Source organism: Lissotriton vulgaris, unplaced genomic scaffold (assembly GCF_964263255.1).
Source record: "Lissotriton vulgaris unplaced genomic scaffold, aLisVul1.2 SCAFFOLD_1429, whole genome shotgun sequence".
NCBI classification, from domain to species: Eukaryota; Metazoa; Chordata; class Amphibia; order Caudata; family Salamandridae; genus Lissotriton; species Lissotriton vulgaris.
Window position 1 is genome coordinate 21,062 of NW_028241135.1, and position 21,439 is coordinate 42,500.

Sequence of the window (21,439 nt, forward strand, 5' to 3'; positions counted from 1 at the left end):
ATATACATATATATACACAATATATATACTAAGCATGTCTGGCTGGCCATCTCAAGAGAGCCAGCCAAAAAGACATGCTCACTTTAAACCTAAAGTTCACTGCCCATCATTTGCTTTCTGCTGCTGCCTGACGGACAGCAGAAGAGACGAGAAACTTCCCTTCCCCATTCTGAAGCTCAGGACGGGAGTTTGAAAAAAAAAATGATAATAAATTAACTTTACCATTTTTTTTATTTTTTTTTCCATATCTGGGAGCAATTTGGTTAGTGGTGCGACGCTCCTCTGCCTTAAAGGAGGAGCCGCCCTGTCCATCTTGCCAGCTCGTGGAAAAACTAAAAGTATATTTCATTAAAAAAAGAACAATGGGAGGTATCAAGGTTACAGAGTAGCATAGAAAGGTGAGGGTCTGCAAGATCTAATCATGCAACTGAGAAAGGTGATGCTGTTAACATCCTCTAACACTAAGTGCATACAAAGGCACTGCAAAAGAGCAATTTCTCAATCTGAAACCTTTTTGTTAGGTCAAAGAATGAGTAAGGAATCAGGATTCTTGAAGATCCAAGGCAAGTGTCAATGGGATTGTGAATCAATGTTTGGAGTTTTTGGGTTGTCAACCAGAGAAACTCATTATGAACGACTTTCAACAAAGAAAAACCTTTTACATAATGCTGGGAAATGTGCAATACTCTAGAGACTGTTGAATTGTGAGTGACAGAGGGAAAGAAAGCTTTACACAGCATTAGGTTTTACGGCACAACCTAAAGAGGAACATACAGTCTTACATTGAACACTTTGCTAGGAGTTTCTGAAACTTAGACGGTCACTTTTAAGGGTTTAGTAAATACTCTACATATAGGCTCTTATTTGAAGCTCTGCTGCTTTTTAGTACTCTACTACACACAGCTTTTAGCGGACTGTTGCTGAAAGACCTCTTGTGGACTATAGCAAAACTTAGTGGACCATGGATTGGCTATCGTTACTTTTTAGTGCAAGTTTTGTTCTATGGTCTTCCTTCTTCTTGTGGTAGTCCTGCCACTGGAATAGGGAGTCTAACATCTTTTTAAAGCTACTGTCCATTTGTTTTATTATTTGCATTTCACTCTATTGCTTCCCTGCCCACTTCCAGTTGGCACACACCCCCAACACTGCTACGTTGCTCCTCTACTGCAGTCTTAACACCCTCCCCACCACCCCACCAAATGGATATTCATTTTTTTTTTAATGGATTGCATGGCAGCTGCCATTCGCCACTGCATTTTTACAAAGTAATATTACAATTTTTTATTTTCCTCTCCAAGTAGCATCACTCCTCTTGGAACAGGTAAACAAAATGGTGACTGCGTAAAGCAGTTATCAGCATCAAGCTGTGTGAATTAAAGGTAGTGTATGTAATGCGGGAATGGATTCTCATATCACTAGTGGTCTAATGATTACGTAAACTTATCACTGGGGCTATATATACAATTTCTGCATATTTTCTTTAACCTTTTAACTGAGCCTATAAGCCTTCACTCCTTGAGTAGGTACCTGGGTTATACCAATGCTATAAAGCACATTAAACAAACACACATAAAACAAATAAGCAAACCTGTATAAAGGACAATCAACGCACCAAATTGCACATAAATAAACCATATCAAATACCAAACAATAAATGTGCCAACTAGGAGGTTACTTTCTTCAGTCTTCTAGTTGTTTTAAACAGATCCGGCTGTGTTCTTTGCTTTATACACAGTGCATAACGGAGATAGTCTGTGGATTATACACATGTGCTTAAACAAGACTGGCCATGCAATTCAGCATCGTGGCATCTGGCTTAGGGAGCAAATCTGAGTTCTGCACCATTGCTCCCTGTCGACAGTCGTCCTTGAGCCTCCACAGTTATGTTACTAAATCCCATCACGGGGTCCCCGAGCCTTACGCTAAACAGCCAACACATCGTCCGATGTTGATATAAATTACACGGCATGGCGACTACTATTTTTTTTTTATTTAGTTCCCCAATCTCCCAGGATCCTCCCCACCTGACACGAAGATACAGATTCTCAACAAATCCCCTCCTCCGGGGGAGGACCACAGTACCTCACCCACGGATAGGACTAATAGTACCTTGCCTTTCTTTCATCCTGAAGAGGCCTTTAGCTTCTATGCCGAAACGCAACAACACTTTCAATGGAGGAGTATGTACGATTTTTAATCTATTTTCAAAGGCTTTTTAAAAATGTTAATACACACCAAAAAAATAGAGGGCAAAACAGCCCCTCACATGAATATAATCCACAGACTATCTTACTTATGGACTGTCACAAGCAAAGAACACAGCCATATCAGGGTAAAACAACTGGAAGACTAAAGAAAGTAAATTTTTAGTTGGTACATTTATTGTTTGGTATTTGATATGTTTTATGCATGTGCAATTAGTTAGTCCTTTACACGTATGCTTTTTTGTTTTATTTGTGTAGGTTTAATGTATTTTACAGTATTTGCATCTCCCAGGTACCTACTCCAGGAGTGAACAATTGTAGACTCGGTTAAGAGATTAAGATACATTTGCAGAAATTGTGTATCCAGCCCCAGGGATTCATTTATGAAATCACTTGAAAACTAATGATACGAGAATGCATTTCCACATTACACCACCTTTCATTCACACATGTTTAAGCCCAGGTCATGTGGGGGATTAGTGCTAACTCATATACTTCTTATCAGCATCAAGCTAGTCTGTCATGTCATGAAGCATATGCACACATTTGAGGACATCATTATACTTTCTCTCGATAAAGGAGTACAGCATTGAGAAAATGCATTTTTTGTTGCAGTACAGTATTGGCAAAAACACACTGGCAAAGCCACTAAGTCAGAATAGCGAGACCATATTGACCTTTCGAATGCTTAACGGTTTAGTCATATTTTATAAAGTAGAACAGGTATTTGAACTTTCCATGATAGTTCAACGAAGATGGAAAAGGTCTTTACAAAATGTTCACTGCCTTCACATAGCTAATAAGGTTATTCACAATGTCCGAGGTCATAACTACCAATGGAAAACTAAGTGTGGGAAGATCAATTGTGCCCTAACTCACTCAGACTGTTGTATTTAGATAGCATTTGGAATTAATTTCCCGAGCAGTCAAGGCCTAGAATAAGCACTAAAGATTGTCTTGTAGCTCTACTGTGGTATTGAGCATGGGGGGATGTTTAAAGGCAGTTTGCTTTCCATCTTATTGGATGCACACAGGCTATCCTAACAGCTCAGCCCAGATTGCCTCAAAGTACACTGATTTGGTTCCATTTGGGCTATATAAAATACTGCCAAAGTTACATGGCAATGAGCTCTCCTTTATTTATACACTTCTTAAATATAAAAGTCTTCTGAATGATGCTCATTTTCAATTTTTCATAAATATTTATTGCACACAGACTTGCTTTAACTTTACCTGGAACTGGATTACCTCCAATAGATTCTCCAAACTTTAAAATACATTTAAAACAGTACAGTTGAAATTAAACTGTTCACAAACCTTGTGATTTTTACCAATTTCCCGTTCAACCACTGATCTTTCTTTCTTTGGATCGGAAAATATCAATTCATCATCACCATCAACAAAGGCGTAAGGATCAATTTCAGGCCCATTGTCAGTGTCGTGTAGAACTGTGGGTAGGTACTGGTTTTTACTTTGATATTGTTGTACTAGGTCATCTGAAACTTTTAAAGGCTTCATATATTGCACCATTGATCTGTGCAGCAAAGAAAAAAGGCAAAGCACATCATTAACATATGCTAACAAAAGACAGGCTTGAGGAACAAGTCATCTAGTGAACAGAAATGAACAAAGATAAAACTTTCAGTCATCTAACATGCACTAGGGAAGACTGTATATACATTGAACCGAAGGACCTGTTTTTCAACAGTCCAGTCAAATTCACTGATTAAACATTAACAGAAACCAAAAAGGTACAAAGCTTACGTTATTGTTCTTTCTCACTACTGCCACTCTTGATTTCCTCTCAAGACTTCTTCAAAAGACAATTACACTCACAAGATAGCTCAGAAGTATACTTTTTTGATTGTCGAGTCTTTATTTAATTTTGGTCAGAAAGTAGTTTACCACCTTAAAGGTTAATGTAATTCATGGGGAAGCCCTCCAACTTCATTTTTCAGGCAGACCGCTATCATGTGACTATGCAAACTTATTCAAAGAAATCTGCTAAGACATAGGTGCTCCCTTGACACTTCTGCTGACATAACTAAAGATCAAAATAAACAGTTCCGCAAATTATCAACTACCGAAAAAAAAAGATTTTCAAGGTTATTGCTGATGTGCTACTCACAGGAGTGGTTGGAAGTAAAATGAGTGATCAGATCTTTCTATGCCAACGTACTCAACATGCTTAAATGTAGGTAATGCAACTCTTATTCCCAAGATTATTTTAAAAAAAAGGACTGTACTACAATACCTACTTGAGAAAGTACACCCTAGGTGACTAAGTCTGAACTCCATTTCTATTCACATTCTTTAACATGTCTTACACCTGGAAAGTATGTTTGGAATGTTAGCTCACGCTTTCATTGTCAATTTAATTCAGCATTAGTGACTGAGATGGAGTCTCACATAATAAAAGACCAATAGCACTATTTCCCAAGAACAAATCTCTAATATGCAGGATGAATCACAAACAATTCTAGCCAAGTCAACTATGCTGGAGACTCAATGATCCAATGAAGTAACTCGTCCTCATCCAGAAGAGTGTTTTAGAGAATGTTCATTTTCTGACTATGCAGTAGCATGGAAGTGCTCGAAGAAGTAGTTTCAACCTGGTCTGACAAATATTGGAGTCTGCAATGGAGTCAGTCTAAAGATATATGCCTTTCAAGTGTCTTTAGTGGACTTTGTATAACTTCTTGACAGTCATCCAGGCAAATGCTCAAAGATAAAAAATGTACTCTACTGAAGAGGTCAAACTCATGTACTCCTAATAAACTGAGAAACGGATGCATTGTAGAATATTTGACTTCACTGGAAGCTAAGTGGATCAATTTTTCAAGTTCACTTTTGTAACAGGAGTCAAAAGCATATTGTAATAAAATCTGAGACTTTTCACTGTGCGCGCATAACTGTACATAGGTGCCAGTAAGGCACTATGTAGGATATTAGGCCTCGGTAGTCTGCACTACTGCACAGACAATCCTTTCTACTTAGTTGTTGAATAGTATTAGGCTACTAAAAAAGCATTCGGGGACCAAGTGATGAAAGTGCATCAATTAAAAAGTTTGTTAAAAACGTATACACTCAAGATCATTGTGTGTACTTTGTTAGCCAATCCAAAGACTGGCAAGTGCTAAAAACAAATTGCTTCTTTTCAGCCTACTTAAGTTATCAATTTACTTGCAAACCTACATGACCCACACATTTTACTAGTTTTTATATAACTTTCATGGGCCATTTGTCTGTATTCTTTTGGTGAGTGTAACCTGGATGAGCAGAGGTAGACTCTGGATTGTGATACTAAATGTCTGGCTGCTTAAGAGTGTTGCTGCATGATCTGTGAGGTTCAAGACCTCTCTCCAAGGTGAGTACATAGCTTAATCCCTTCGATGCTCATGACGAGCTCAGCTCGTCATGAGGCACGGTTGAGCTGTGCTGATGACGAGCTGAGCTCGTCATGAACAATGAAAAATCTGGGAATGCAGCACCGGGGGAGAATACCTCTACCAGCCAAGGTGTTAAGAGGCACATGAATATCCAAGGAATGCTCTTGCAAACACCTATAGGGATTTTAACAGTTTGTCTGTTTTTGAGCCTCTGCGCCAGATCATCAGTTGGTATTGGTGCTTAAAAAAAATCACACAAAGCCATAACATACTGTTAGACATACTGAAAGAGTTCAAGTAGTTGGACCTATACCAGTGAAAAAGTGGAACAAATGGGAAACCACAGCAAAATACCAGATGGATGGCTTTGATGCTGTGGTGGTTGTGCATATGAAAGATGGAAATACAATCCAGCAGGGAACCTGCAAGGGAACTAACGTAGGGTAATGTAATTGTAAGGCAATATACTATTTATGTGTATCAATTTGAAAACATTGTCCACCATTTCAACTGTAAATCTGAAATCAAACTAGGTTTCAAAGTCAGAAGGGCAAATAGCCTTGCCTTTCGTACAAAGTGTGTAAAACAGCCTGCTATTCTATGCATTTTCTAAAATGTTTTACGATTTTGTATAGCAGGTTTATAAATATATTTTGTATTGGCGATGTGTTTTTTTATCATTGCTCCATGCACTTCAAACTTTTTGCATACACTTCATTTAGTTTTCGAAGTTAACCACTCTGGCTTGACTTAGTTTGATGTCTGCTATACATATGGGTTTAAGTTGTTTGCGAACTGAACTGCCTATAGGTTGTTTCATTGTAACCTTTTAGTGTTATAATTTAATTAACAGTGATCTGGCCTTAAATTCTTTTAAAACTAGATTGTTCGGATTTTTAAAAAAACGGACTTAATAGTCATAAGCACTCTTTGCAGAGAACTAATTTGAGTGTAACAGCATAACTCCCCTCATTAGGGGAGTCACAGCAGGTCTTTATGACAAAAGTGCACGCACATTGTCCAAAAGATAATTTTCAGACTAAAGCAGCATGGCATGTTTTGATCTCAGTAACTGGTGCTCATGTACCAGTATTCAAATGGAAGGAGGATTCAAATTGAAGGTGTGAAATGTATGGAATATTGGATCATGTATGTTGGAAGAGGTACGCAGTAGAATTCAAGCAGTGAATGGAAATGCAAGCAACCCATGCCAAAAAGTGGGGCTGCAGTAGTAAGCAGTATCAGCCCAGCAGCTGAAACGCTAGAGAACAGTGAATGCATACAGATAATGGAGCACAAGCACAATAAAAAGATAACACAGTTAAAGGAATAAGATTTATCTGTGAGAAGTAACAAGTCTCTCAGAAAGACTAATACTGAAGTAAAGTGACATATGCTTTTCTCAAGCACATTACTCCGCTTTGAAAGGCTCTCCAAGTAATGTAGTCAGGTTAGAGATGAGAAAGGGTAAAAGAAATTAGCGTGATTTGATTGAAAATTTATAAAGCGTGCGATTGCCCAAAGGCGTCTTGGCGCTGGGCCCGAAGCACAAATAATTCCTGGACATCATAATGTGTTGCATTAACAAGTGAAAAGCCACGGCTTTTCTAAACAGCAAAAGTGAAGGACTGCTTTTTATCGCAATCGGGAGGAGGTTCCAGTTTTTGCTATCCGTAAAATGAAACTTCTCCCTCCCCACCTCACCTGCTTAAACCTAGGGACTAGTAGAAGTTGTGTGAGCCGATCTCAGGCTTCTGGTCGGCACATACCATTTCAAGTGTGATCAAGAACTGTGGTCCAGACCCATGCAAGGCCAAAAAAAGCAAGGCACAGAAATTTAAACATAATTTTTTCCATGGGTAACCAATGAAGGGCCCTCAATCTATGTCCAATTGGCACATATCTGGTAAGGTATGAACTTTAACCTGACCTTACCAAAAACTTTTTTTTTTGCAGTCATTTAATCTTATACTAACTGGTGGGCTTGCATTATAGTCCAGTCACATGATCCAAGTTTGGCTAAAATTTAGCTGTGGGACAGATAGGCTTGCATGTTACATGATGTGAAGGTATAAAGGAATCCATGGTGGACTCAGTTTGTGAGGTGCCCATGTCTTAGAGCTTCAAAACACGCCTCCTCAATACCAGACTTTACGGTATGAGAAGTAAGCAGTCATTGGTTTGTCAAACAGCCAAAGAATTACACTTTGGTCGCATTTGTCCCGAGTCATGTGGTTCAGTGTGCAGTGTAACAGTGCTTTTTTAGGTTGTGCAGACGTAAAAGCAGGCGAAGCCTGCTGTCTGCGAAGACATCCTTTGTTGGCGTGTTCCGATGAATGTGAGACAGGGGATGTGCACGAGCTTCCCATCGGCGATTTTACCTCGTGGGCGCGCACGCCCCGCCGGCGTCGTGCACACCCCCTGCCTGCCATTCACTCTCAATCACACACAGTCACGCATGCGCGCACAGCCAGCCCCCACACCCCTGCTCACACACCACACAGGCACACCTAAACACGCTGCCGCCACCCCCCCACATACACGCAGGCAGGCACACACACAGGTACAACACACGCAGGCACATCCAAGCGCCCCCCCCTACATACACACACACACGCGCACACACACACACTCCCAACCCCGCTCACCGGGCACACGCAGGGCTTCCATCACGGTGCCCCGACGCCCCCCCTCACCGGCTCCTCTCGTCCTGTCCAGACTCTGCAGCCCGCTCCTTACTCCGCCCCCTTCAGGACATTTCCTGCGTGTCAGGCCTCTCCTTTCCACCGGCCGGAAATCCTGTTTGCATGTCAGGCCTCGTTTTCACCACGCATTTTATTTTTTAGCAGACGCGCTGTCAGCTTCATGGTGTGTTTTGATTTTCTTCCTTTCCATATGGGGACAACCCTCACCTTCCCTTCCTCGTCGCTCTGCCTCCGCAGCACACACGGGCGGCTGCCTCTCTCCCGGTTGTAGTCGGTGCTCCCGCAGCTACCCAACCAACACCCGCCTTTACGGCTTTCAGACTGGAAGCCCGCCATGAATGAGGGGGAGGAGGGAGAGCAAGGATCTATTAACCTCCCGAGGCGCGGGTCAGAAGCCGGTTAAACTAAAAATTACATACATGGAAGTCTTGTGTGCATATCAGGTATTTCTTTTATTTATATTTAAAAACCTTACATTGTGGATAAAAAATATTTGATAGGCCATTATATATGGTAAATATGCTAGGCCATTCTATGTCAGGACCGGAGGCTTCAGATTATGCTATATCTTCCTTCGCTTTATTAACATAAAACTCCACAGCAGCTCAGGAAAATATTCAAACAGTGAACGAAAAATGCTTTAAGTCCCAAAGCATTTGAAGGAACGTTTTAACAGTCCAAAACCACAACTCCCAAGAGTCTCTTGTGTCTTGCTAGTCCATAGTCCTTCCATCATGTCTATCACAGCTAGAAAGCCAGTCCTCTCTTCCTCTTCCTCCTCTTTCTTCGCTGCTCCCGCAGCCAGATAAGTGCTTTTCATGTTTCCTTTTATATGATCGTTACTATTTGTATTGTATATACGGTTTGTTGGGGGCTCGTCACATGGTTTGCTTTTTCCATTGCAGAGTCCCCGGTCGCGGGAACGCTCCGTTCGTTCCTACGCGACCTTTTCTTTTCCCATTTGTGTGCGGTGACTGATGAAGCCGCCAGGGGGCGCCCGCGCGTCTCGCCGGCTCTTCGGCGCGGCTCCTCAGTTACGGGGGGCCGCGCTGAGGAGTCTGCCTGTGCCGGAGCCTGCCCTCGCTTGCCCCTCTGACACCTGGTTTCCCGGGTCTTTAACCCTTGTTTGACGCCCCGCTGGGGTCTGTATTGCGGCGTAGACCGCGGGAAACGCCTTGGGCGCCTTTTGTGCACCTCAATTGTTGTGTGTGGCATAGCGCGCTTGAGGGGTAGCAAGACTCGGTCCCGGTGAGGAGAGTCCGCGCGCTGGGGGGGTCGGTGCAGCCCTACCTGCCACGCCTGTTGGCCCACAAAGTAATCGCAGTCAGTTTTGTCTGCCCAAATTCGAGTTGCCTCTCGATTAACACCCCTTGGGTGCCTGTAGGGTTGTTTCTGTGCGTTCATGATGGAAGGGGAATATGAAGAGGAGCCCTATTCATACCTACAGGACGATGAGTTCTACCAAGCGGTGGATAGCTCCATTTACCGCTGTGTGACGGAGGTGGTGGGGCCCATGGAGGACCGCCTCTCCGCACGCATTGTGGAGGAATGCGCGAAGTTAGCGTCCGCGCATTTGGGGGCGACTACTGACCCCCCCGGGAACATCGAGCGTGACACCGCCCGCACCTAAGAAACCCTGCAGGGAAGGCCCGTCCTCGGAGGCACAGGGGGTGGACAGGGGCGCCTTCGAGCATCTCCGTGACGCCTTTTTGGCAAAGGCTACGGCTGCGCCCCCGGCTCCCCTGACGAGCCCTGACGCTACAGGGGACGTGTCCACGGCCCCCGCTTCCCCAGTGTATGATTCACCGGACACTGACGACGACGGGGAGTCGGTACGCTCTTGGCGCCCATCGAGCTCAGCCAAGGAGCTCCCTCGGGATGAATCGGGCATGTTGGACCCGGACGAGATTGTTCACCCGCGATCCGCAGCTTGGACACCGGGTGAGACGGTGGCGAAGTTCGTTGCAGGACGTCTGCGCAAGCCACTGGAGAAGGAGGCCAGAGGTTGTCTGCGAGGGGAATGTCCGCGGCCGACTTTGGAAGGGAAGGTGGCTATGACCTCCGAGTTGGATGCGAAAATGGCCACCTTCTTGGCAAAATTCATGAAAGATCCCCGGAAGGGTATTGACCGATCCTGGCGGTCCTGTCAGGATAAGTTGCTGGATGCCGTAGGGCCTGCCACGAAGATCCTGGACATGGCGGAGGAGGCGAAGGCGAATGGCACAGTCATTTCCCCAGAGGTGCTTTCGAATTGGGCACAACAGGTTATCGTGTTCCTGGGTAATGCCAATTGCGCCCTGTCCACCGAACGCAGGCGTTCATTACTAATTAAATTGGACCCCAAGCTGGGGGATCTGGCCTCGTCGGTGGCGGGCGCGGTAGCCCAGGGAGGCCTCTTCGGCGAGCCCTTTATCAGAGAGCTGGGCAAGTTCGTGTCTACTTTTACATCGCTGGACAAGGCACAGTCCAGCATCAAACGCGTTTTTCACCAGCGTTTCTCTGGAGGGGCCTGTCGCGGTAGGGGCCGCGCGACCGGCCGTGGCCAACAGGCCAATAATAGAGGGCAAGGCTCCGGCAGAGGCCGGTACCAGACCTCTGCAAACTTCAATAATTTCTATCCCACCAGAGGGCAACGCTTCGGCGGCAGAGGATTCAGGAAGAATTCCGGACAAGGAAATACCTCCGGTGAGTGTACTTTGTTTAGATCAAGTTCCGATAGGAGGGAGGTTGGCAACCTTTTACGAGGAGTGGGAATTGCTCACTGCCGACGCTTGGGTCTTGCAAACCATACGTGGGTTCCACATAGAGTTCTACAACCGACCCACTCAAGCAGTGTTCCCACGTCCGATGGTGTTTTCGGAGTCCGACGCGCTTTTGATAGACGGAGAGGTCTCAGAGCTGCTTCGCAAAAGGGCCATCCGTCTATCAACGCGCCACCCCAACGGTTTTCTCAGCAATGTCTTCCTAGTGGACAAGACAGATGGGGGCAAGAGACCTGTGATCAATCTCAAAGAATTCAACGGGTGGTTGATCTATCGACACTTCAAGATGGAGGGTATCCACCTCCTTCGAGACCTGCTCCTCCCTCGAGATTGGATGGTGAGGCTGGATCTCAAGGATGCCTATCTGGTCGTTCCTATCCACCCGCCGCATCGTCGTTTCCTTCAGTTTTTGTGGAACGATGGGGTTCGAGTTCACGGCGCTGCCGTTCGGCCTTTCATCGGCCCCCTGGTGCTTCACAAAGGTACTGCATCCGGTGGTGGAGTTCCTCAGGGGTCAAGGGGTGCGGATGTTGGTGTACTTGGACGACATCCTCCTTATGGGACAGTGTCCAGTGATCTTGACTGGGCAGCTGCAACAGGCCGTACAACTTCTTCAGAAACTGGGGTTCGTTATCAACGGCTCAAAATCGGTTTTGACCCCCACTCAGAAAATTACCTTTCTGGGTTTCGTGGTGGATTCGGTGGAGGCGGTTCTAAGCCTTCCGACCCGGAAGATCGCGAAGATCCGACATCTGCTTCGGCAGACGATCACAAAGGATCGCACGTCTTTACGGCATGTCGCCAAGGTGGTAGGGCTTCTGTCGTCCTCCATCCAAGCGATTTTTCCGGGGCCCCTACATTACAGGGCGCTTCAACGCCTCAAAGCTCAGCACCTCCGGAGAGGGATGAGCTACGATCAGTGGGTTCCTCTCACAGAGGAGGTGAAGGGGGAAATGTCTTGGTGGCTGTCTCACATGGAGGCGTGGAATGGTCGGGCGATCTTCGGGTCGGCCCCAGATCTAGTCATAGAATCCGATGCCAGCAGGTCGGGCTGGGGCGCTCAGTGCGGGGATTTCTCCACCGGCGGCGCCTGGTCTTCAGACGAACAACGGTTACATATCAACTGTTTGGAGCTCCTGGCGGGCTCCTTCGCAGTCCGTTGCTGGACCAAGGATTTGGTCAAAGCCTGTGTTTTACTGAGAATGGACAATGTTTCGGCGGTTCGTTATGTGAACCATCTAGGGGGTCCTCGTTCCCGCGCTCTGGCGAATTTGGCGAAGGACCTCTGGGACTACTGCCTGTCGCGCCACATTGCTGTGACGGCAGAGTACCTGCCAGGTCAGGCCAATCAAGTAGCGGATTGGCACTCCAGGTACCTCAGGGATATCGGTCAGTGGAAACTGGATCCGGAAGTCTTCCGGTGGCTACAAGACCTCTGGGGTCCCTTCTCGGTGGACCGGTTTGCGTCCCGTCTGGACCACCAACTGCCGCGTTTTTTCAGTTGGAGGCCGGACCCTCTTGCGGAGGCCACGGACGCCTTTCTGCAGGATTGGAGTCAGGAAAAACCGTTTGCGTTCCCCCCGTTCTCCATGGTGGTGCGGACAGCGGCCCAAGTACGCCGCCAAAAAGCGGAGGTGGTGTTGGTTACGCCGCTTTGGAGGTCTCAAGTATGGTTTCCGGTTCTTCTGTAACTTTCTTGGGATTTTCCAATCCTACTCCCCCTGTTTCCTCTGCTCCTGAGGAATCCGGATCAGGAACCGCATCCTCATCATGCGGGGCTCGCTCCGCCTCATGGCGTGGAGGCTCTCAGGAGACGCTGGACGCTCCCAGGCCTTTCGGGGTCGGCTGAGCACCTGCTCTCCAAAGCATGGGCCGATAGTACGACGAAGCGCTACAGATCCGCTTGGCTTAAGTGGATGCGTTGGTGTCTACGAAGGGATTTGGATCCCTTGGTCGCGGGCCTCGTTCCCGTGCTAAATTTCCTGGCTGAACTAGCCGACAAGGGCCTTGCCTACAGAACAATTAATGCAATTCGGTCAGCGATTTTGGCAGGCCATGACAACATCGATGGCTCTCCGGTGGGTGAGCATCCTTTTGTTTGTCGGCTTCTACGGGCTATTCGACTCGCATTGCCTCCAGAGCCCAGGTATTCCGTCCTTTGGGACGTCAATTTGGTCCTGAATTTGTTCCTTTCATGGCCGGCCAACACCTATCAGTCTCTTAAGGAACTCTCGGCAAAGTTGGCCATGCTGTTATGTTTAGTCTCTTGTAGACGTGTGTCTGACGTGCGTGCCCTGGATATATCTGCACGCATCTTCTCCCCGGATGGGGTTACTTTTACCGTGGGTCGACGCACTAAAACGTCGTCACGATCCATTTCCTATCCAGCTTTTCTAGACACTCCTAAGTTATGTGTTGTGCAATGCCTCAAAGCATATGAGGATTTAACTTTAGAATTGCGCCCCCCGGGCGTGCGTCAATTGTTAATTGCCTTGCGAAAGCCACACAAAGCTGTCTCCTCCCCCACTATTGCTAGGTGGGTGCGTTGGGTCATGCAAGAAGCAGGCATCAATACGAATCTTTTTGGAGCACACTGTGCCAGAGGGGCCATGGCCTCTAAGGCGTTCTCTGTGGGTGCCCGCTTGGAGGATCTAATGAGAGCTGCGGATTGGTCCTCGGATTCCACCTTTAAGAGGTTTTATTTTAAACCCGTGGTGGATTTAGCCCAGTTGGTGGTAAGTAAGCTTTGAACTAGCATAATCTGAAGCCTCCGGTCCTGACATAGAATCGAAATTTGCCTAGCTCATGTAACGGTAAGTTTCAATTCTATTAAGGACACGGAGGCGAGGATTATCCCACCCAGGATGCACAGTGGTTTCTCTACCCACCCGTATGGCAGTAAGTAAAGCGTTTTCCTTTATACAGTGCCTGTACTGCGACTAGTCTTTGAGTACTCCTTTGCCTTATTATTGAATTCCTATGCCGCCTCGCTTACGCTGTCCTTTTTTTCGGCAGGCAACGAGGGTGCTAAACAGGATCAATGAGGCGAATGCGTGATCTGCGCAAAGAAAGAGGAGGAAGAGGAAGAGAGGACTGGCTTTCTAGCTGTGATAGACATGATGGAAGGACTATGGACTAGCAAGACACAAGAGACTCTTGGGAGTTGTGGTTTTGGACTGTTAAAACGTTCCTTCAAATGCTTTGGGACTTAAAGCATTTTTCGTTCACTGTTTGAATATTTTCCTAGGCTGCTGTGGAGTTTTATGTTAATAAAGCGAAGGAAGATCTAGCATAATCCTCGCCTCCGTGTCCTTAATAGAATTGAAACTTACCGTTACATGAGCTAGGCAAATTTCGATTATATATGGTAAATATGCTCCGCCCTCCTCCACCGTTGCTCGGACTCAGAATGAAGGGGCGCTCTGTTAATTTAAGCAATCTGCAGACGCTTCCGCCATTGTTCCTCCTCCCTCCCTCATTCATGCCCTTCATGTACCTTGAGATTTTTCTGAAGCTCAGTCTCTGAACGAACACTAGTTAAAACAGGTGAAGGGGCACTTTGATGGTGTGTTCCTGAATTTTTAATCGTTGTGTCATACTTATATTTACACACGCGTTTGGTTCACTTTCAATTCTAATGTCTTGAAGGAAATGCAGACACGACTCAGCTACACAATTCTGTGCTTCAAGCAAGTCCATGCAGTCTTGTTGTGCCGCAATGTACTATACAGACCCCTGCGCACCGACAGTTATGTAAGAAGGTGGTCTGCATGGGTAGTAGGTCACATACACCCCTTTGATGCCACTTCTCAGCAGGCTGCTCTTCGGTATACCTATTTGTCAATTGCGGCGCTGGGTTCCCACCGCAACCAGTGGTCGTTTGAGCTCGGGCATGTGTTTGTGTCAAAGTTTGGAAGTAAGCAAGAGTAAACGTAAAAGAAAACCATCGGTAATTGGTTTATATGTTTAACTTGCATTCAGATACATTATTTGTGAAATGCTAAAGAAAAACATGAATAAAAACGGTACGCTTCTTTTCAATATGCAGGCTTCAAGGCAAAAAATATGCAAATTAGGTATTCGACACAGGATCATTGCTTCCCATTTAAATAACCATAACACGTTGAAGCAACAGAAACATCGAAGTATTCGTTTTCCCTAGTAAAAAACTTGCAACCAAACAACCACAAATATGAAACTTTTAAAACGAAATGCAAGAGGCAAACAAAACCTTCCATGCAAAAATAATACCCAGTATGATACCAAGTGTGTCGTAGTTGTTAGACAGCAAAGTCGATGCAGCCTATACGTGTTCACTAAACGAGCTCACTAAACTGCCTGCCCAGTAAAGCCTTGCTGGTCTACACACATTACTGAGGGAAAAATGCTAACCATGCATTTTTTTTGTTGCAAGTATACGTCTGAACATCCTACAGTCTGCGTTTAATAAGTATATCAGCTTTTACTTATACAGATGCGCACCTCTTCCATTACCTGGCCTGCCCATTACAACAGCACCCTCAAGCACACCCACTCCTCTTGTTAAAACCCTTAGTCCTTGCCATTTCACTTCCACATTTTCCTTATGTTCGTCTCTGCAAAGCAGCCTCAACTCCTACACACGTATTTCGCTTTTGACTCCTAGCTTTCAATTTAACCCTCAGAACCTTTGTTCTTCCCCCTCATTACTCCTTCATGTATCTCTTGTGCATTTGTCACTTCTTCCCTCCTTTTAGCCATTTCCACCCTCCTTTGGCCCTCTGCTTTGCTTGTCCCAAGTTCTTGGCTTTTTAGCTTCCATCCATTTTACTCTCTCGTTTGACAATCCTTCCACCAAAGCCGCATTTGTACAGTCTTTTCTAAATAGTAAAATCTTGAACTCTGTTTATTTTACTGAAAAGCCTCTATAGTCCTTTCTATTTTTAGTGTTCTTTCTGATCTCTGAGATTCATGCAGTCTAATATTGGGGTAAAGGGTTTGAACAACCACTAATTAAGACTGGTCCTAAAGGACTTTTGCCTTTCAGTAAATCTTTATTTCAAAAAAACCTTCTCCAGGGAAAATATTTCTGTAGTATAAGTAAACATGCTGAACTTTCTCTACAACAGTGAAATGTACTGGGCCACTCAGTACTGGCAAAGACCAGTATACAAGAGGAAAAGTGCTCTCATGGCCAGTAATTTCTTTTGCTCAGAACGGTCTATCCTGTTAGAATTACTGTATTCCTAAACAAAATATCCCTTTGGAGAAAACGGGCAAAAATGCATTGCACGTCTTGGTGTTTCCTATAAAATATAAGAATGAAGGCAAAAAACAAAATTGAAATGTGAATTATTGCTGGGCCTCCTCTGTAAATACTTTCGTAAGCAATGGTCACTCAAGAAAAACGTCAGGAGTACACAAGGCAGTTATTGCGGCACATTATACAAACATTTGCCACCCACAGTAGGGTTTAACAATTGCTCCTAAATAAAGAAATCTTTCTATCGCCAACCAACTTGCCTCAGTCTTCTACCTCCTCGGCATAATCCTTCACAAAAAAGGTGCATAACATGCCTTAAGTTAGAAAATGCCAGCACCAAATGGTAAGAGGGTTTGGTGACGATGTTAGATTGGTAGAGTGCAGTATTCCATCCATGCCCTCAATGTCCTTATTGTTTGTGAAAACTCTAAAACTGCTGAATTAAATTACCCTGGACCAGAGGGGCGCTACAGGGCGCACGGCAAGATGGCCGCACCTCTGTGAAGCTCTGCCTGACCGAGCCCTAATCCGCCTAATATCCACTACTTTTACGTCTTTGGACCTAGAAAACATCGAGGCTGCCCTCCACTGACCTGTGGCATAATCCGGAGGTGTTTGAATCCCTGCTGGGCCCTGCTGTGTACATGGCGGAGATCACGAAGTGAGGCTGCTGACGGCGATAAAATGGCGGCCACCGTGGAGCTGTAGCTGCCGGGTGCTGGAGATCCTGTCTGCCTGCTACAGGCACCTGTGCGCTTTGGTGCAGTGTGGGGAGCCGCGCTAAGGGGAGGTGTCTGCCCGAGCTGCGTCCTCCCTTGTGCTCGGTAACGGGTTAAGAGCGGCCCAGCCGAGACGAGTGGCGGTTCGGCCTACGGGCTTCGATGCTGGCGGGCCCGGATAGTGACCCGCGTTGCAGTTGGAAGAGGCCTCTGTCGGCGGTGAGGCTGGGGCGTCCCCTCTGTCTGGCGCTCGTCGGCGGTAAGTGGGGCCAGGGCATGACTGAGGCCCGGGTCGCAGAGGCGGATCCGGGCCCTGGTGCTCGCCGGGTCCTGTGAGCTGCGGCCGGCGCGGGACCTGGTTAGGGGGGTGCGCCGGGCGGGAGAGCTGTACTCTCTGTGGGAGCTGCGCGAGGGCCTGAAGACAGAAGAGACTGCATGCGGGGACGTCAGGGATCACCCAATACCAGCCTCAACCTACCGCTGTGGGGCAGACGTGGTGTAGGTGGCTGGAGCTCCGGTGGAAAGAGCACGGAGTGGGCCTTCCTCGGGGGGTTCCCCCTTGGCCTTACTGGAGTGGTGGGCCACCGCTTCTTTATCATTGCCTGCACAATGTTACTGATGTGCCGATTCTCCCCAGAGAGCGTGTAGAGATACGGTGACCTGGGTCCAAGTGTGAAAATCAGCGCAATTTGTAAGCAAACACGCAGTTTTCGCCTGTGAGGAACCCATATTTGTGCGCCAACTGCCCGTGTGGGGTGTACATCGGAGCAGCTGAGTGGGGGCATGGAACTGAAGGCTGGGTGACGCGGTGTCTGAATCGCCCTGAGGCCTGCGGGGCAGACCGGTGTACTTCAGCTGTGAGGTACTCCGGGGGGGGGGGGGGGGGGGGGGGGGTGTGCCCTGGTTTATTGCTGTGTACTAGGGATCGGGCCTGAAGTTGGCTACTATCTGGTCCCATCGGGCGCTTGACTGTTTGGAGTACTATCGGCTGCGGTGCCCCAGTTTCTGTTTCCTCTTACACCAAACTGCGCACGACCAATTACATTCTCTACTATGGGGAGAACGGATAAGACTAATCACGCCTGATTTTGAAGTCCCGCAGGGCTCCCAAGACACCGCAGAGGGCGGCTTCAGACTCAGACCGATGTACACACTGATGGCCCTCCCTCGCTCGAGGCCACGTTAGTGCCAATGCAGCGCACGTTGCAGTCAATTGAAGGCGCGATGCCAGCGGTGAACCATGGGTTGGACCACATGTCCTCACAATTAGAGAAACAGAAGGCCCGGATGGGGGAGATGGAGCAGCGGGTCTCGGCAGCGGAGGACCTTTGTGAATTATCAAAGGTATCCATTAGGAAGTTCTCTTCTACAGGGTCAGTATGTAGGTCAACCCCATGGTATTGTGCAGCCCTGTGTACTAGCTGATTAAATCCCATAGTGTCTTCTGGTGGGGAAGGCCTAGAGGGATATATGTCGTCTTGAAGAACGTTCGGTACGTCTGGGGTATTGTAATCATTCCAAGGCTCAGGTGAGCCCAGAGAAATAGAGTGATCTAGTAGCTCACTATCTGCATCACCCCCTGTGTCGTCAGAGCTATCATCCCTGTTGTCATCATCTAGTATGATGACAGATGTAGGGGAGTTCTGTGGCAGGGGACGAGACCGTGATGGAGGATGGGGAGGATGAGGAGAAGGAATCCTTAGAGGAGAGGTAGCATGTCCTCCTTTAGATAAGGAGCCGGTGTAGGTGTATCCAGTGGTCTTTTTTTTTTTAACTAGTTAGTCGACCAGTGGTTGGATGTGCAGGGTCTGGATGAAATAAGAACTCTGCAGGAGGCGGATCTTTTGGTGCGGAGGGCTTTCTCGGCACTGAGCTGGGAGCTTCTTTTGTCTTTGAAGCTTGTTGTTTGGCAGTGTCTTTAGTCGGAGAAGTATGAGCCTTCTTCGGCTCAGATTGTTTTGTTGGCTTCGATGATTTTTTCGGATCCGGTTGTTTTTTCGGCTACGATGACCTTTTCGACTTCGAAGCGGGTTTGCTTGGGTACGATCTTGGTTTCGGTGCAGAGGGGCTAACACTGGGCTTCGGCACCAATTTTTTCGACCGGCGCGGAGGCAGATGATTTCTTTTTCGGTGCCGGTAGGTGTGCGCCGGCACCGTGGGCAGGCAGACTCGAGCCAGAGTCGCCAGAAGGCTTAGTGAGCTTCTTAGCCAAGCCTGAGCTGTGGCAGTCGAAGCAGTGTCCCGGTGTGCACCAGAGCCGGACGGCGAGGGTGTGACCGAAGCCTTTTTTTAATGTGTCATGGAAGTTTTGGGGTCGACGGTCTAACTTACGACCCGCCGTGCTGGAGTGATGTCCTAGACTTCAGAATCTTGGGCCTCGGAGTTGCTGTCGACGCCATGATGTTCTGGGACGTCAACACCCTCTTGGAAGATGTCGTCTGGAATCGGAGCTGATGAACGAGCCATTGTTCTCCTAGCTCTTCGGTCCCGGATTGTCTTCTTGGAGCGGAAAGAGGCACAAGCAGAACAGTCTTTGGCCTCGTGCTCTGGGGAGAAGCAAAGGTTACACACCTCATGTAGGTCTGTGTGGGGAAACGTCGACCCACATTGAAGACACTTTTTAAATGGCGTCCTTTCCATGAGCTGGAAGTTGAGGCCTAGGTAGGCCCGAAGGCCTTCGTAGACTACCGGAATCGAAGACTTCAGAGTTGAAGAGTAGCGTCGACTGTAAACGCGTTCGAAACAATACCGAAGCTGGTGAAGATTGCGCACCGAAGGAAATCTGTTCCAACACGGAGCGCTGGAAACACATCCGAGCCAGTAGCGGAAGAAAAATCTGGGATGGACCCGATGCCCATGGCCGGTATGATCCAAAGGAGGAGTCACCTATCCTGTGACTTCCAAAGACTTTCTAGAACAAAAACAAACTGCAAACATCCGGGCCCAACACTAGGTGGCCATTTATGCACAGTGTGTAATCTGCAGCTCATATGCCTCGAACACAGTGTTCCTGGCCCACAAAGAACTCCACAAAAAACCTTTGGGACTGCAGGACTGGTATGCTTCCTGTACCATCCATATTCATGGGTCCATGGCATATAGTATCTGAGCAAGCATTAGAATGTGTTTTCCACAAAGGAATTTAACAGGCAGAGGCCCATCCTTTTTAGGTGATGAGAAAGCAGCAGGGTCAGTGCTCGTTCAATGACATCCTTGGAGCATTTAAGATTTACCTTCTGTGTTAGGATGGTCAAGTACTCCTCCGAAGTTCATTTTGGTGTGGGAGGAAGATATAATGTGGAGGAAATAAAGGAAAGGGTGTTGCCCCTTTAAATGATCTTGAACAATTTGTCTGGTGCAATGGATCTCCAGCCGTGGAGGGAATGTAGAATGCTACCTCGTCCACTGGCATGACATGAGCTGCTAAGTGCAAGTTTAGGAGGTTTGGCAGCCACTACAGCAAGGGCATGGGAATTGGAAGATTACAGACCTTGCTGCTCTGAGGGGAGTCTCATACCCCAAAAAAGTGCACTGTCTGCTGAACCATTGGTTGGAAAGGTTTATAGTGCCTATAGTCTAGTCACCACATTCTCCAATCACCAATCTCTGAATTGCTTAAATGATGGGGAGATGTTTTTACTGGCACCAAGGTGTATACAGAATCTGCTTCCCCCTACCAAAGAGTCTGGCACAGCATCCTATCTGCAGAAAATCCAGTCAGACTCATCCATAGATGCCCTCTAAGCATGGCATTCTTGACAACAGCCCTGCCAAGGCATTTGGTAGTATCCCGGCTCCCACAAGGATTACATGTTTTTTCTGCACCAGGACCATAATGAGTTGCTTGAGCTAGAGAATGCCTTAGGCCTCTGCACCACCAGCAATATTTCAAATCATACCCCACAGAGCTTGCATGTACCTGCCCACTAAACAAACCATATTTATGGTCCTAAGAGAAAGGATTACAAAATAATTTTGTTTTTTTTAACCAACAGATTTAATCCTGCACTAACACCTTCATGACTAGCTCAGCTCCTCATGAGGCACAGTGGTGCTGTGCTCATGACGAGCTGAGTTTATCATGAAGGCCACGGCGCTCCCATGCGGGGATAATTCCCCTGCTGTGCTGAGCGTTCTAAGAAACGGGCATGGTCATGACGAGCTCAGCTCGTATGAGCACAGCGCCACCGTGCAGCGTGACGAGCTGAGATCGTCACGAGCACCGCAGGGCTGTGCACGGCCCCCCCTCGCCTCCCCGCACGGGGAATTAGCCCAACGGCAAAGGGGCTAATATTACATAATTAATTGCGCTGAATACAATCTGTATGAACGACCACATTTGATATTGCCAGACTCCAGATGTTTACTGCGACATAGCCTTTGTTTGAGTTTTGGCATTTGTTTACTAGTTTAAAATT

At 46.9% G+C, this 21,439-nt stretch overlaps 1 protein-coding gene across 1 annotated transcript in view; it reads right to left on the bottom strand.

Moving 5' to 3' along the window:
* Positions 1-1,210: 1,210 nt before the first annotated feature.
* Positions 1,211-21,439, bottom strand: part of LOC147672106 (mediator of RNA polymerase II transcription subunit 13-like) — a 465,300-nt gene continuing 445,071 nt past the window's right edge. Inside the window, exon 10 of the mRNA XM_086948030.1 lies at positions 1,211-3,738. Coding sequence (XP_086804156.1) covers positions 3,474-3,738 — 265 coding nt within the window. The 3' untranslated portion in view covers positions 1,211-3,473. The remainder of the gene's footprint in view (positions 3,739-21,439) is intronic.